At 41.7% G+C, this 15849-nt stretch overlaps 1 protein-coding gene and 1 non-coding gene across 3 annotated transcripts in view; both read left to right on the top strand.

Annotated features, from left to right (window-relative positions):
- Positions 1–15849, top strand: part of PPP4R3B (protein phosphatase 4 regulatory subunit 3B) — a 29877-nt gene that overhangs the window by 10766 nt on the left and 3262 nt on the right. Inside the window, exons 5-15 of one of the 2 annotated variants that reach the window (XM_035110941.2) lie at positions 1872–1949; positions 2134–2250; positions 3107–3223; positions 4603–4734; positions 6110–6212; positions 8368–8409; positions 9882–10040; positions 10318–10487; positions 13276–13415; positions 14554–14738; positions 14889–15091. In XM_035110941.2, the coding sequence (XP_034966832.2) occupies positions 1872–1949; positions 2134–2250; positions 3107–3223; positions 4603–4734; positions 6110–6212; positions 8368–8409; positions 9882–10040; positions 10318–10487; positions 13276–13415; positions 14554–14738; positions 14889–15091 (1446 nt within the window). Of the gene's footprint in view, positions 1–1871; positions 1950–2133; positions 2251–3106; positions 3224–4602; positions 4753–6109; positions 6213–8367; positions 8410–9881; positions 10041–10317; positions 10488–13275; positions 13416–14553; positions 14739–14888; positions 15092–15849 lie in introns of both variants that reach the window. The other variant, XM_035110940.2, reaches the window with a different exon arrangement.
- On the top strand, positions 12397–12530 carry LOC118083295 (small nucleolar RNA SNORA17). The gene has a single exon (XR_004692371.2). It is a non-coding gene; the product is annotated as a small nucleolar RNA SNORA17 (small nucleolar RNA).

Below are 15849 nucleotides of genomic sequence, written 5' to 3'. Positions count from 1 at the left end.
TTATGCTCGTTAGCCATTTTGGAAGTTGTCCTCATAACCTCAAAGCTTCCCCCTACTTTCTGGGGGCAAGCAATGTAAAGGGAAAACTCATGTCATGTCCAGAGTAGGGAGGTGTTTTGCTTGCCATAGACAGTACTGCAACCATTATTAACTAGTGTTTTTTATATTTCCTTTCAGGGGCCTTATAAATACTTAGCAAATTGAAACCCTTAAGCTATAACTTGCAGAGAAATGATTAGTTAATATTTGAGACTATCCAGTACAGTTCCTTTTTCTATAGTAATGCCCCTGCACCCATGCATTACACAAATGAAGAAATAACTATATGCCTAATTAATTACTGACATATTTCCTACCTTTTTTACCTAAAGTAAAAGTGATATTCAGTACTTCATAAGCTTTGACCATTGGACACGTGTATCCAAATATCCAAGGGAAGGAGACAATTTGATGTTTTAATGAAGGGATATGTGCCCATACATGTCATGAGCATGACAGTTTGTGACACAGTCATTAACCTTTGGTTGAGGAGGGTTGCATAAGAAGCAGCTCACTAGCTTATAGGTCCTGATTTTTTGTGTGCATTATGACAGTTTCATATAATGATGCATTTCTAAGAGTTGGACTATATCTAAAAATAACATGCAAACTCCAGTGTCAGAGAAGACTTTAATAGATGGTGGGCCATTTTGGGAATAGGACAGTAGGAAGCAGAAAATGGCTATGACCTATTTATGTGTTACCCACCCACCTCCAGTTCTAAAAGTGTGTTACATCTGTGTTTTGGCTTAGCAAAGTTACATTGACATGTGCAGTTGAACCATTTCCAGATGGGTGGAAACTTGTAAACACTAATATATCTGGTTACTGTGTCTTCCCAGATTATTAGGAGAGAATTTTGGGGGGGGGATTAATCTGTACTATTTTTTAATGACATGTTTTTAGCTCCTTAACTTCATTTAAAGGCTTGGATTGCCCCTGCCTTGCACTATGTCTGCCACTTCCTTCTCCTAGTTCACTAAATCTTTTATATAATGTTTTCACAGTCAAGCTCAACACATGCAGCACTTAATGCTAGAAAACTATGAAGAGGGTTAAAATAATACATCTCACTCTTTTTGTTCTTTTACATTTTTGAGGTCAGATACACCAATTGAGAATGAGTCTAGCATCATCACTGTTGAGTCTGCAACTGACTTCTAAACTTGCAAGGCTTAAGAAATTGTAAAAACTCAGTCCTAAATTTCTTGGAACAAAAACACTGGCTGGATTGTTCTGTTGAAGTCACAAGTGCTTGACTTCTAAAACGCTTTAAATTTGATGTGGAGCAGCAAATTAGCAGTGCCAGTTTGATACCTCAGACAATCCACAGGGCAGATATAAATTTGTAGGGCTCCTGGTGCATTTTTTTGTACATCAATAAGGAGATGCAGAGATTCACCCGGAACAGGAAAAGTCTGTTTTCATTCATTCATCAATTTCTTCTTGCTAACTCTAGTCATCTGCATTTTGAATTCATTGTATGGATACTTAATCTTAGGCCAGATTCTTATACTGATTGGGCACAAGTTGACCATTATGACTGATAGACTTGTCTTTGGTAAATTGAAACAATGCTGTTTGTACCTAATGCTGCTTACTGCAGTGGGACTCTCTGGAGGAAAAAAGTGACTTGTAAATCTGTGGAATCTGCCTTACTAGGTTGTGAAAGCATAGGCAGTATAGCACAGGTTTCGTTGCACAATAGTTTAGTGGTACAAGAAATAAGAGAGTAACTTGCAACAGTATAAAACCTGATTTTGCATTGCAACTATAATAATAGAGAACTTTGTGGCATAACTATGTAAAAATTGCTGTATTGTATTGTACAGGAGGATGAAAAGTTTTTGTCTGAAGTTTTTGCACAATTAACTGACGAAGCTACAGATGATGACAAAAGGCGTGAACTGGTAAGTCCGGTTTGGATGCTTTTAACTTGGGAAATAGTGTGCTAATGCTACTGCCTCTTTTGCTTGAAATATGTGTTTGTGTTGAGTAAAACTCAGATTCTGTTAATATCAGAAACTGTACAAATGTTTACTTATTGGCTGTACTGGCACTTTATGTATTAAATGTTTCTTTCACCTCCTGCAGGTTAACTTCTTCAAGGAGTTTTGTGCATTTTCCCAGACATTACAGCCCCAGAACAGAGACACATTTTTCAAAACTTTGGCAAAGTTAGGAATTCTTCCTGCTCTTGAAATAGTAATGGTGAGTTGAATGCTAAACTGTGGGCAAGATTTGAGGTGTCACGTTGGTTTGTCTTTAAATTTTTGAGCTACTACACTCTTTCAAATTGTTCATAGGTTGACTGACACTTTAATACCAGTCTCTGGAGCGATACAGTTCATAAATATTTAAATGATTACTGACTTATTTAAACATACAGTGATCACTAAAGTGACAAATATGTGTGTATAAAAACAGAGCACTAAGATTCAGTTGTCATGTTTAGGTATCCAACAGACAGAGGGAAAATGTTTTTTTCAAAGTTGTATCCTTTAAATCACCTTGGGTTGCACTCAGAGTTGGTCTTCTACCAACAGAAGGGCTCTTCCATTTGTGGAAGATCCTGCAGAGGTGGTTTTTACAGTTTCCCCTTGTAAACCCTGGTGCCACCTGCTATGCTGTTCCAGACAGTTCTCCAACCCTCTGGAACAATTTCTCTGGAGACTGCAGGGGGGAGGAAGATTCCAGAAAACACACACACCTTTTTTCTGGTGGGAGTGTCATTTGAGCCAAAGATCCACTCACAGGAACTCTGGATCAGCACATCATCTTCACAAATAGCCACTAATACTGCATATAGTTTAACTACTGTACCTGAATTTCAAGGTAACAAAGTTTGAATTTTTTTTTTGTAAGCGAAATGTCCAAATCTACACCCTTAGATTTGCAGCCACGGACTTGAGGATGATAAATCTTTTATACCCATGGCTTGTCAAAATAGAATTACCGTCCTTTTGTATATTTGAAATCAAGAGTTTCACTGCATTTTAATAGCTTTGTATAGCATTACTACCTCCATAATACCTCTTTTTCACTGTTAATATGATTTTCATTTCAGGGCATGGACGATCTGCAAGTTAGATCTGCTGCTACAGATATATTTTCTTATCTGGTAGAATTCAGTCCATCCATGGTGCGGGAATTTGTAATGCAGGAAGCCCAGCAGAGTGACGATGTAAGAAAGATGCAGTATGCTTATATGATATGGCTGGCAATGGCCATTCCTACCACTATTTCCTTTATTTTATTAAGTCAAAAATGTAGTGAACAACCACAAAACTCAAATAATAATCAGAGGTAGTAATCTGGCTGCAAATCTCATAACAGAGGCAGCAGCTAGCGAAGGAAGGTCCTTGTACTCTTACACTTTACTTTTATAAAGCTCTCTTACGGAAGCTCTAGAAGAGTCACCGGGTACTGGTAATTTGAAGGATTTTGGTGCATCAGAATCTGGGCAGGTCATATTGGGCCTCCATAGTTAGGTTTCTTTCCCATCTCCTCATTGTTACATCTAGATATACTGCAAGCAACATGTCTTGTGCTGCTGGAAGAAACTACATGTAAGCAAATGTGTGTGAATTGTTGAGCAAAAATAGTGTGGCAGTCCCTGAAGGCAATAGATACCTGGGGTAGCAAGTGGCCACTAGGCACTTAACCCTGCCTATTAGCTTAAATTTGCATACGGTTCATTGTGAAAATGTGTTGTCTTTAACACACAGTCTCCAGAAACACTGCATAGCAGAAACATAACAAACAGTTAAAATGTTGAATAGGCTACATGACTTCATGGGTGAAAAAATACCTAAGAACTATAATATTACAATTTTATTTTATTACAATTGATTACCCTTTCTTCAATTTAAGGCTCCAGGACAAGCTACAACAATCAGAACACAATGTTAATATTGAAATGCAATACAGTGGTACCTCGGGTTAAGAACTTAATTCGTTCTGGAGGTCCGTTCTTAACCTAAAACTGTTCTTAACCTGAGGTACCACTTTAGCTAATGGGGCCTGCCATGCTGCCGCCGCCGCCACCGCGTGATTTTTGTTCTCATCCTACTTCCAGGTTAGCGGAATCTGTAACCCAAAGTGTTTGTAACCCGAGGTACCACTTATTACATAATACAGTGGTACCTCAACTTACGAAGATGATCTGTTCCGCGGCCGTCTTCGTAAGTCGAGGTTTTCAGATGTCGAAGCACCGCTTGTGCGCATGTTGCTCTGCATAGGTGCAGACCGCGCGTGCGGCGAAAAGACTTCCGGGGGTTGTCGAAACCTTCAGAAGTCGAAAGCTTCGGATGTCGAGGTATGAATGCATTATAAACTGTTTAAAACAACTTAAAATTACAAAAATAAGGTGGATCCTAAAAATATACACATCAGTAAAGGTGGCAAATTACACAAGCTCAGTAATTGGCACCGTGAGAGATGATAGCCAAAATAAAAAACTGTCATAGATTCCTATTCTTCCCCTCCCCCCCAGGAAAAAAAATACTATTTACCTTTGTTAAATTGCTGAAAGCGGGTCTAATTTGTCTCTGTTTGTTTCAGGACATTCTCCTCATAAACGTAGTCATTGAGCAAATGATCTGTGACACTGACCCCGAGCTTGGGGGCGCTGTTCAGTTAATGGGGCTCTTGCGTACTCTAATTGATCCTGAGAACATGTTGGCCACAGCTAATGTAAGAAAATGGAAAGGGGTAAAGAAACTTTACTGTCTAAGAAACATGTTGACTAAAATCTACTTGTCTTTCAACACACTTTGTAACTATTTGCAAAAATGTGCATTAGCTTTGCATTTCTGGAAAATATACTTGGAAGCATGTTTTTTTTCTTTAAAATATATGTACATATATGTTTCCACCACTCTGCCACAAAACTGGAATAGTAGTTTTACTTCATCTCAAATGTTGTTTCCGCAGCATGATGTCAGAACGTTTTATTAGACCATGTGCGTGACTTTTCATATGCGTGGAGATTCCAGTACTTGTACACCATTTTATGTTCAGTTCAAACATTGTCCACTCTTGAATGATGAGTTCTCCTGCCATGTCTGCTGCCCAGGGGATTGAAAGGCATCAACACCATATATGGAATGGATGACCTCTGAGCTCCACATGGCAGGTGGAGCATGGTTAATACCATTGCCTGCAAATTAAGGTCTTACATAATCTGGGCTGGGAGCAAGTGTTTATTTAGTAAAAAACTTTATTTCAGTCTAGTGCAATGGGAAGAGTTGGGGATTTTAATTAAGAAAGACCAAGTTCATGCTCTCAACCTGAAGGTTACTAGCTAGGTAAGCCGCCATGGTGGCTTAGAGGTAAAACACAAAATGTGTTGCGATTTCCTGTTCCATTGTGACTGCACAATGGTAGAAATAAAGCCAGCGTTCCATAGCTGTGTGAATGTTTATGCTGGTGCGTGCATGCCATATTGTTGTTTAAAGCATCTCAGTCCTGCCTTTCATTATTTGGGTCTCAAGGTATCTTACAGCATATCTTAAAACTGCTGCTAATAAAACAATTTAAAGAGGAAATAAAACACGGAGTTTAATTTCACAACAGCCGCATCCTCAAGATCCTGAAAAGATCCTTAAAATCATCAAGCCGCTAAAACTCACATATGGGAATGTGCCTTTTTTAAAAATAAAAATTATCTGGCGCCTGAAAAGCAACAGTTTGGATTCTATGCTAATGGGTGAAGAAAGGCAGTTGCATAACATAGGGCAGAGAAGGGTATTCCTATGGTTTCTGCCCTGTGCCACCTCATTAGGGTGAGGCCACCCTAATTTTGCAGATTTTTAAATTTATTGTATTCATACAATTTATATACCGCTTGATTGCAAAAAAAAAAAACCACCCTCAAAGCTATTTCAAACATTCAAATAATAATAATGGGAATGTGATGGCTTGCATCTCTTCTGGGTAGACGATACTTTGAAGGCTCTGAATGCAGCATCGTTGATTTCTCTTTGTTTGGTTGGTTGTTACTTGTCAGCTTCATGACTTTACATGCTGTTAGCGTATTTGCTAATCTAGTTAGTATTTTCTGTTTCAGAAAACCGAGAAAAGTGAGTTTCTCAATTTTTTCTACAACCATTGTATGCATGTCCTCACTGCTCCACTTCTGGCAAACACATCAGAGGACAAAAGCGACAAAGGTAAGATCAGATGTTTTGATTGTCTTTTCTGCCTTTTCTTCCTTATTTATCCACGTTTTCGTATTTCAGACTCATGCAGCTGTTTGCAAGACAAACTCTGTTTTTGTTGGGCGGATTAATTAACTCAAACTAAGACTTGCATACTTTTCTGCCCTGGTTGTATTGAGCTGTCCCTGGTTTGCAGAAGGTTGGTGGAAGGAGAGTGTGGCCTGCTTCATATGGATTAGTGTTGCATACGTGAGCTTGCGTGCTGCCATTCTCCTCTAGCACAGTTACAAGGAGGAGATTCGACCTTTAGATTCCTCTTTGAACTAACCACATTTCCTCATTATGGGCAAACCTAAACCAACTGCCATTGGGGAAGAAAGCCAACTTCAAACTAAGGTTTAGCTTGTTTCCCTAAGCCAGCCTTCTCCAACCTTGTGTCCTTCAGATGTCACAACTACCGTCAGCATGGCCGGTAGTCTAAAACAACTTGAGGACACAGGGTTGGGGGAGGCTGTTCCTAAACAGTTAGCCCTAGTCACAGTTGGTCAGGTGAAATAAATACAGTGGTACCTTGGTTTACAAACTTAATCTGTTCTGGAAGTCCGTTCTTAAACCAAAACGTTGTTAAACCAAAGCATGCTTTCCTATAGCAGCGGGGGACTCAATTTACAAATGAAACATGTTCTGCTTCCAAGGCAAAGTTCACAAACCATAACACCTACTTCCAGGTTTGCAGCGTTCTTAATCCAAGTTCATAAACTAAGCTGTTCATAAACCAAGGTACAACAGTAGTTGGAAACTAAAGCTAACACTTCTAGTGTCTTCAAGGCTGTGCCAGAGGAGCAAGCAAAGCTCACCCAGGCTTGTACCCCTTTTGCTAAGCTGGTTTAGCATTAACATCTGAATGCTGTGTTTGTGGTTTGTCCAAATGCAGTCGTATCTTGGTTCTCAAACGCCTTGTGACTCTAATGTTTTGGCTCCCGAACGCGGCAAACCCGGAAGTGAGCCTTCTGGTTTGCAAACATTTTTTGGAAGCCAAACGTCCTCCGCAACTTCCTAATGCATGCAGGAAGCTCCTGCAGCCAATTGGAAGCCGCGCCTTGGTTTTCGAACATTTTCTGAAGTCGAACGGATTTCTGGAACGGATTCTGTTCAAGAACCAAGGCACAACTGTACTGTTGTAAAATTCCAGAAAATTGTGGTCTTCAGGGGCTTCAGTTCTACAAACAGCCTTCTGTCGTTGAATTTTAGCTGCTGATATTGACTGCATTTTGTAAATTTTTAGACAAAAATGTCTTGCATTATGATGTACAGTGCTTCATTTTTGAATTACTCTAAAATAATTTCAGAAACCAAGGGATCTCTTGAGAAACTGTCTCATTGTCTTTGCCTAGCACACTGACTCAGGTGTAGCTTCCTCTCTTCTTCTCTCAAGCCCATGAGGAAGAGAAGCTTCCAGTTTTAAAGCAACCACTGTTTCCCTTGGTATCCAAACATGAGGAGTTGTGATCTGAGAGCAAGATAGACTTGTTCTTACTTGCTGTAGTTTAAACAAATCTTTGTTTCCAGCATTGGGATGTCAAAGGGAACTGTGTTTAGTTAAAACTGGAAGCTTCTCTTCAAAGGCTCAGAAGGAGAAGAGAGGAAACACACAAACCCAAGGCTCATGCAGCCTTGGTCAGACAGTGGGAAACCACAGTTTCCTGTTGTGTGTGAACCAGGCTGCTGATTTTTCAGGCACAGTGGTTTCTCACAAAAATAAACCCATATCTTTAAAAGTCACTTAAGCAGTTCTGAGATTCAAAGGCTGCTGCAATGAAAGCAAAGTAGAATGGTAACTTGTTTTTGTACCTTTTTGCAAACCTATCCATGCTGACTTGCATGTCTCCTATCTTTTACCACCAACTTTTAGTGCCTAACACAGTACTATTGGCAGATGGAGTACATGTTTGCAACTCTAACGGTGTTACAGACAAAACTAGGTGGGTTCTGATGCCTCACAACCCCCTCCAAAAAGAGTTTGGGTGGGCTTCTTGTGCTGCACATGCGAGTCAGAAGTTGTCTGACCTTGAAATAAAATGCAATACTCTTGTCTTGAAATCTTTTCTGTTTGCCACAGCCATTAAGCAGGCAACTTAACAGTGCTAAATCTTTTCATTTCTTTTAGATGTGGTAGTTGGAAGCAACAAGAGTAATACAATTTGCCCAGGTAGGTGGAAGCATTTGTGTTTTTTTTTCTTAAACCCCCACCACCATCCTAATTTGAAATGAGGTGTACATATGGAAAGATCCTTTCCTGGGAATCTTAGATTGACAGCTTTTTCTTCCTCCTGGGGGAGTGGGGCATTCTAGATACATATCACCCTAAAAAATGGGGAAATTATGTTCCCAGTTGACAGCAAGAAGGCTGCATTCAGCCATCACTGCCACTGGTCTGCCAAAGCATGAAGGATCTGGAATGAGCCGTGTGCTTGTGTGGTTCTCTCATGCCTCTGGCAGAATAGCAAACATCTTGTTTTGTCAAACTGCAGTGCGGTGCGGATAGAGAGAGATTTTTCTATTTCTCTCATAATACTAGAACTAAAGTCCTTTAATGAAACTGAGAGATACAGGACACACAAAAGAAAGTACCTATTCACACATCAAATAGCTCAACTGTGGAGTTCACTACCACAAACTGTAGTGATGGCCGGTGATTTGGATGTCTTAAAATGGGATTAGCAACTAGCCACGGTTGCTGTATTATCTTTAGTATTAGAGGTAGCATGCTTTGGAATATCAGCACCTGGGGATCATAGTGCTGTTGTGCCTATATATTGCTTGTATTTTTCACACTGGCATCTGGTTGGCCATTGTGAAAACAGGATACTGGACTAGATGAGACTTTGATCTGATCCAACAAGGATATTCTTTTATATGTTTATGTCTTAACTGGCAAACCAGGATTGCAAGTGTGTCCTTAGCTCCTTCCAATCCTCCATAGTGTGGAGGGTTGAAGAATGTGACATACAAATGCATTGCATGAATGGTTGTGTGAAATCGTCCACTTTGTGAATACAACCACTCTGTGCGGAGGCTTTTCACAAATCTCTTAAGCTTTTTGTGTCCTGTGGCCACAGGCAAGACCGGCTACCAAGGGATTTTAGAGAACTTTCAGAAACACTCCTGGACATTTAAGGACAGGGGTCAGCAAACGTTTTCAGCAGGGGGCCGGCCCACTGTCCCTCAGACCTTGTGTGGGGCTGAACTATATTTTGGAAAAGGAAAAAAAAAAAGAACGAATTCCTAAGCCTCACAAATAACCCAGAGATGCATTTTAAATAAAAGCACACATTCTACTCATGTAAAAACACACTCATTCCTGGACAGTCCGCGAGCTGGATTTAGACGGCAAGTTTGTTTGTTTGTTATTACGTTTTTATTAACTTTAGTAAACCTGAGCCGCCTCAAGTAATCAGAGAGGCTGGGTACAAAAGGTTTTAAATAAAAACAATGCTAGACCTAGGATCCCAGCTTGTGCTTAGAGAACTCTGCTCCATGGCAAAGGTTTTTGATCTCAAGCTTGCTTGACATAAATGTCTGGCTTGGGGAAAGTCTTACTCCTAGGCGAACACTATTTTTGTTGTGACTTTGGCATTTGCAGCATTCATTGTATCTAACTGGGTTTTGTTCCTTTGGCAGACAACTACCAAACAGCACAGCTGCTTGCCTTAATTTTGGAGCTGCTCACCTTTTGTGTGGAACACCACACATATCACATCAAGAACTATATTATGAACAAGGATTTGCTGAGAAGAGTGTTGGTGTTGATGAATTCAAAACACACCTTTTTGGCACTGTGTAAGTAGCAGGTCAATTTTCATTTTCTAAGCTGGCTCTCCTCAACTTGATGCACACCAGTTGTTGGACTCTTAGATCAGCTCCAGTCAGCATGGTCGGTGTTGATGGGAGTTGTAGTCCAATATCATCTGGAGAACACCAGGTTTGGGAAGGCTGTCCTAGATGTCATAGTTTCCTGCTGGTTAGTAAACTAGACTACTCCTTTCAGCTTGTGTAAACAGATGCAGGTAGTGTGAGAACCAGACAGGACCCTCTTAAAATGCTTGTTACATTGCAGGTGCTCTTCGTTTCATGAGGAGGATAATCGGCCTAAAGGATGAGTTTTATAACCGTTATATCACCAAAGGAAACCTGTTTGAGCCAGTCATAAATGCTCTTTTGGATAATGGAACTAGGTACAATCTGCTGAATTCCGCAGTCATTGAACTTTTTGAATTCATCCGAGTGGTAAGTTGTGCTTTCAATTCCAAGAAACCATTCATGCATGTGTGAGCTTTAGATCTTGCTACTGAACGCTGGAAATAACTTTTTGTGTGTTGTTGGCATCCATCTTTCTTGGGAGACTGTGGAGGAGTGAGCCTTTGGGGGTGAGGTCAGACTGTTGGCAGCTTGCAGTGCGTGTTGTGGCTGTAGAGGCTGACACAGCACCTGGGACAGATGACAGCAGCTGGTTGTACTGCTACAGATGGACCGTGGATTTTCTTCGCTCTGCACTCTTCCCAACGGTCATTCCTCCTTTGGTCACTGCTATGGATACACGACCAGATGGTCTGTCTCCAGGTGCTGCGGTCTTCTGCAAGGGATTCCCGCACAGGAGGGTTGATGTCTGCAAACATAACATGAAGGCTGGTGGCATCTTGTAACATAGAGTTGATCTGCCAATGGGCCTGGTGCCTGAAGTCAGCTCCCTGTAGAGCAGGTCCTTGGGGATCCTGTCATCTTCAAGGATGTGTTAAGTGTAAAAAACAAAAAACCACACACCCTGAGTCGCAGCAATATAGGGGGATGGACCATTTCTACTAGAGTATGACATGGAAAGGAATGAATCTTGAGTCCATTCCCTATTCTCTCTCCCTCCCCTGTTGGCCATTCCCAGTGGTGCCTCTTGAGCAGCTGTGTCCAGCCTTTCCTGTTCCAGATGGGTTTCCTGGTTTGGTCACGTGTGACTTGCCACTTCCTAGAGGGCAATGCAACACTCTGCATGGGGAGCATGGCAAGTGGGTTTGTTAAACCCTGCATGCGAGCCACAGACTTGTTCTCATATTTTGTTCAGACTCTTTAAAGTATCTTGACAGGCCTACATAAATGCCTTGGAGAAGCCTTCCCCAGCCTGACACCTTCCAGATGTTTTGGACTCCCAGGTTCCATCACCCCTGACTAGTGGCCATGCTGGCTGGTGTTAGTGTAATCCAAAACTTTGGAAGGGCACCAAGTTGGGGAAGGCTGTCCTAGAGCTTTCAGAGTAAGAGTATGGGGCACCCTTCTGCTAGAAAAACTGCATTAGCTGCAGAGAAACTCTCAAGTGTGTGCTGTTGCTCAAAACGTTTTGACTTCTACACCTACCACCAGCTGCCAAAAGAAAGCAGCTGAACAGGGTAGTTGACTCAAAATTCCCATAATGGAAGCCAGGTTTCTACTGCGCTCTATGACTAGAACGCTCTCCTTCCTTCCCTGCTGTGCATCTTGATCTCCACAGTGATTTTCCAGATATTCATATACAAAACACATCTTAGAACACTTTGCCTGTTTAAATGCAAAAGGAAGCTAACCGGGCTTGTAGAACTAGTTTCATTTAGTGATTTTGGAGTATGTTAGTAATTTCAAGCTAAAAGGTCGTGTTCAACTGCGGTTTGCATAGACCAGACCCACTGAAATTAAAGCTCCTAAGTTCTACTCTGGGTAAAACTTAGTTTAGTATACCTGAAGGAGTGTCTCCACCCCCATTGTTCTACCCAGTCACTGAGGTTCAGCACCAAGGGCCTTCTGGCGGTTCCCTCACTGCAAGAAGCCAAGTTACAGGGAACCAGGCAGAGGGCCTTCTCAGTAGTGGCACCTGCCCTGTGGAATGCCCTCCCACCAGATGTCAAAGAGAACAACAACTACGAGACTTTTAGAAGACATCTGAAGGCAGTCCTGTTTAGGGAAGCTTTTAATGTTTGATGGATTACTGTATTTTAATATTTTGTTGGAAGCTGCCCAGAGTGGCTGGGGAATTTCCAGCCTGCTATGCAAACATCACAAGCAGGAAAAGGGGCAGCTTGAGGCAGTAGGGTAGCTAATTCAAAATCATTCTTCACACCCGCAGAGATGTAAATAGAACTAATTTAAAAAAATCTGTGTTAGAAATAGTATGACTTCTGCCCCTACAGGCGTTGCAGCCGTGACTGATGTGCCACGGTTGTGTCAATAGGTGGCAGAGAGGAACAGGCTATGTCTACGCTCAGTGTTCTACAACCTGTGAGCACTCAGAATGATTAGTAGCCTGACAGGTGTAGTAATGAAAATAAAATCTCACTCTTCTCATAGGTGTATTGACTTTTAAAAAGTCTTTTAACCCATTACTTGCTTCTCTTCAAATTTCTGGGAAATTGAGGGAGCTGTCTGTCTTACAGAAAGCCATAAGGCTGTTTCTTTTTTCTTCCGCCTAGAAGGGATATCCCCAGGGCCTATAAAACACACAGTACACCTTTCAAGCTTGGAAGAGCATCACTTATACTAAGAATTCTGCCACAATCTTATCCCTTTTTGGCAGGAAGCAAAAAGAATGTCACTCGGAGATGAATACAGTAGCCCCTTTAGTTTGATTCCATTTTTGTAAGTGCTGCACCAAAGGCTTGTGTGAATTAGTAGAGGAAAACAATTTGGAAGGGGGCAGGTGTTTTGACTCTCTTACCACCACCCCCATTTCAGAATTGTATTTATGTATACAGCCATAGGGTTCGTGGTTACAGAGTTATCTGCATATCTTTGGCCTGTTAGCTCGGGTAGCACACAAGCATATGAGTGAATCATCTGGAATTCTTCCTTGTGTACTTTGTCAGAGGGTATTACTTCAGTAAAATATTCCTGAGGAGACAGGCTGCTCGATCACGAAACCCAAGTTTCAAGCTTAAATTACTTTTACCCTTTTGCTGTGAAGGGAAAAGTTAGCATTTAACTGCAGTGATGGGCTGAGATTGATATCTGTTTTCTTACCCAGCTTGGTAATGCTAGCCTTTGTTTTGTATTAACGCAGGAAGATATCAAATCACTCACTGCACATATAGTTGAAAACTTTTATAAGGCACTTGAATCCATTGAATATGTTCAGACGTTTAAAGGACTGAAGACAAAATATGAGCAAGAGAAAGACAGACAAAGCCAGAAACTGAACAGGTATCCCTCTTGATCCTAAATGTCAAACTGAAAGCACCTTTGCATGGCCTTTGTAGCAGGTTTCATGAACTGTTCCTGCCTTGCTTGTCCTGTTAATGATATTGTCACATGTGCCGACCTTTCTTACAAAGAATGCACGGTATATAAAAATAGGGTGTTTTATTTGGTCAGGACTCTTTGTATTTAGTACATTTCTCTCTCCGCTTTACAACTCAGAGATTTCTGGATCTCAGCATTTTGTTTCTTGGTTTGCTATGAAAAGAGCATTTTGCTTAATTTCAAAACAAAGGTGAGGAAACTAGAATTAGGCCACAGGTATCTGGAAGGAAATTTTATGTTGCTTGGATCTCTGAGACAGTGACTTGGTAAGGCATCCTGAAAGATGAAGGGTACCAAATAGATTGTTTTAATGCATTAATACAAGATGTCCAGGGGTGAGGGGGAATCTCCCCCTTTAGAGAAGTTCTCATGCTGCGATTTTGTCATGGTGAGAGGAACATAGATTAGTTGAGCCAACAAGTAGGCTGGTGCAGAACAGCCCATAATTCCTGAAGGTGTTAAAAGACCCTGAAAGACTAGTTGGCTGCTGAAATTCAGGTGGCCCACAGCCCTATAAAAGGCTGCCCTAAGCTCCTTAGGGGATGCGGGTGGCGCTGTGGGTTAAACTACAGAGCCCTAGGGCTTGCCGATCAGAAGGTTGCCGGTTCGAATCCCCGCGACGGAGTGAGCTCCTGCTGCTCGGTCCCAGCTCCTGCCCACCTAGCAGTTCGAAAGCACATCAAAGTGCAAGTACATAAATAGGTACCGCTCCGACAGGAAGGTAAACAGCATTTCCATGTGCTGCTCTGGTTTGCCAGAAGCGGCTTAGTCATGCTGACCACATGACTTGGAAGCTGTACGCCGGCTCCCTTGGCCAATAGAGCGAGATGAGCGCCGCAACCCCAGAGTCCGTCACGACTGGACCTAATGGTCAGGGGTCCCCTTTACCTTTAAGCTCCTTAGAGGAAGACAAGGATGCTGGCATTAACTAACTCCATACTGTACCAACCAAGCATGGTCTAGCTTTGTCATCGTATATAGGGGACCCCCCCCCCTGCGTGTGTCAGATTTTGAGCGTTTTTGTGTGTGTATTTTACAGTGTCCCATCTATACTGCGTAGCAACAGGTTCCGTAGAGATGCTAGAACCTTGGAGGATGATGAGGAAATGTGGTTCAATGAAGATGAAGAGGAGGAGGGTGAAGCAGTTGTACCCCCTGTAGAAAAATCAAAGTCAGAGGACGATTTTCCAGATAGTTATGAGAAATTCATGGAAACAAAAAAAGGTATTCCCCCATTTTTGCCATGCTTCCCCCAGTTGGAAGTGCCATTTGAAGTACTGTAGTAGTTCAGTTGAGCTGCTGTATGCATCTCGGCTTATATAGATCATTTATCTTAATGACAATGCTAAACAAATTATTATTTTTTTCCAATAGCAAAAGAGAGTGAAGACAAAGAGAATCTCCCCAAAAGAACTTCAGCAGGTGGTTTCAAATTCACATTTTCCCACTCGGCCAGTGCAACTAATGGAGCAAATAGTACAAACAGTAAATCTGTAGCAGCTCAGACGTCGCCAGCAAGTTCAAATGGTTCTTCTTCTAAGAATGCCAATTTGACTGCAGCAGTCACAGCCACAAAGGTGAGCCAACTGGTATCATTGATGATGGTGAGAAAGCCCCTTCAAATGTGTAAACCTGTTCTTAAAGCCCAGAGGGGAGACCTACGAGGTAAAGCTGGTGGGACATAGTGGGCTTCCCCAGTGTCTCTTACAACACAGCATTGTTTTGGTCTGCAGTTCGCTACAGCTTGGACCTGGCAGGAGTATAAATGTGACAAAATTTTGCTGATTAGGATGGGCATTGTGCCGAGAGCTGACATTGGGATTCATGCACCTATGGCTCTTTAGTGTGGGGATGGTACTTTTAATACTGCTTTTAAATGTTAGGCAGTTGGAATGTCTGGTAGCCAGGGTAATACTTTTAATATATAGTATTAACCCAGTGCCAGAATTATCCATGTCATGTTAAGGAACTCCAGTGGCATTTTTAGGGCTCAGATTGTTCCATAGAGGCCACATAAATTCTGGCTTGTATCAAAAATCTATGAAAATCTGCTGGAAACCACAGGAGGGGAGCGTGCTTTGACTCTCGGATCTTGCTTGCAGAAGTGAGATGCTGTGGAAAATGGGATGCTGGACTAGATGGGCCACTGACCTGATCCTACAGGGCTCCTCGTATGCACTTAAATGGATCATTTCCACTAGTTTGAATGTCTTGACCAGGGACTGTATCTCATAATGCTGTTTTCCAGGTTACGTGGGACATTTGAGCAGCCAGCCCAATAGCTTTTGTTTGCAGGGCTTAATGCTTATTTGAACTCTTCCTACTTCAGGCATGC

Source organism: Zootoca vivipara, chromosome 3 (genome assembly GCF_963506605.1).
Source record: "Zootoca vivipara chromosome 3, rZooViv1.1, whole genome shotgun sequence".
Taxonomy (NCBI): domain Eukaryota; kingdom Metazoa; phylum Chordata; class Lepidosauria; order Squamata; family Lacertidae; genus Zootoca; species Zootoca vivipara.
This window is presented reverse-complemented; position numbering and strand designations above follow the sequence as displayed.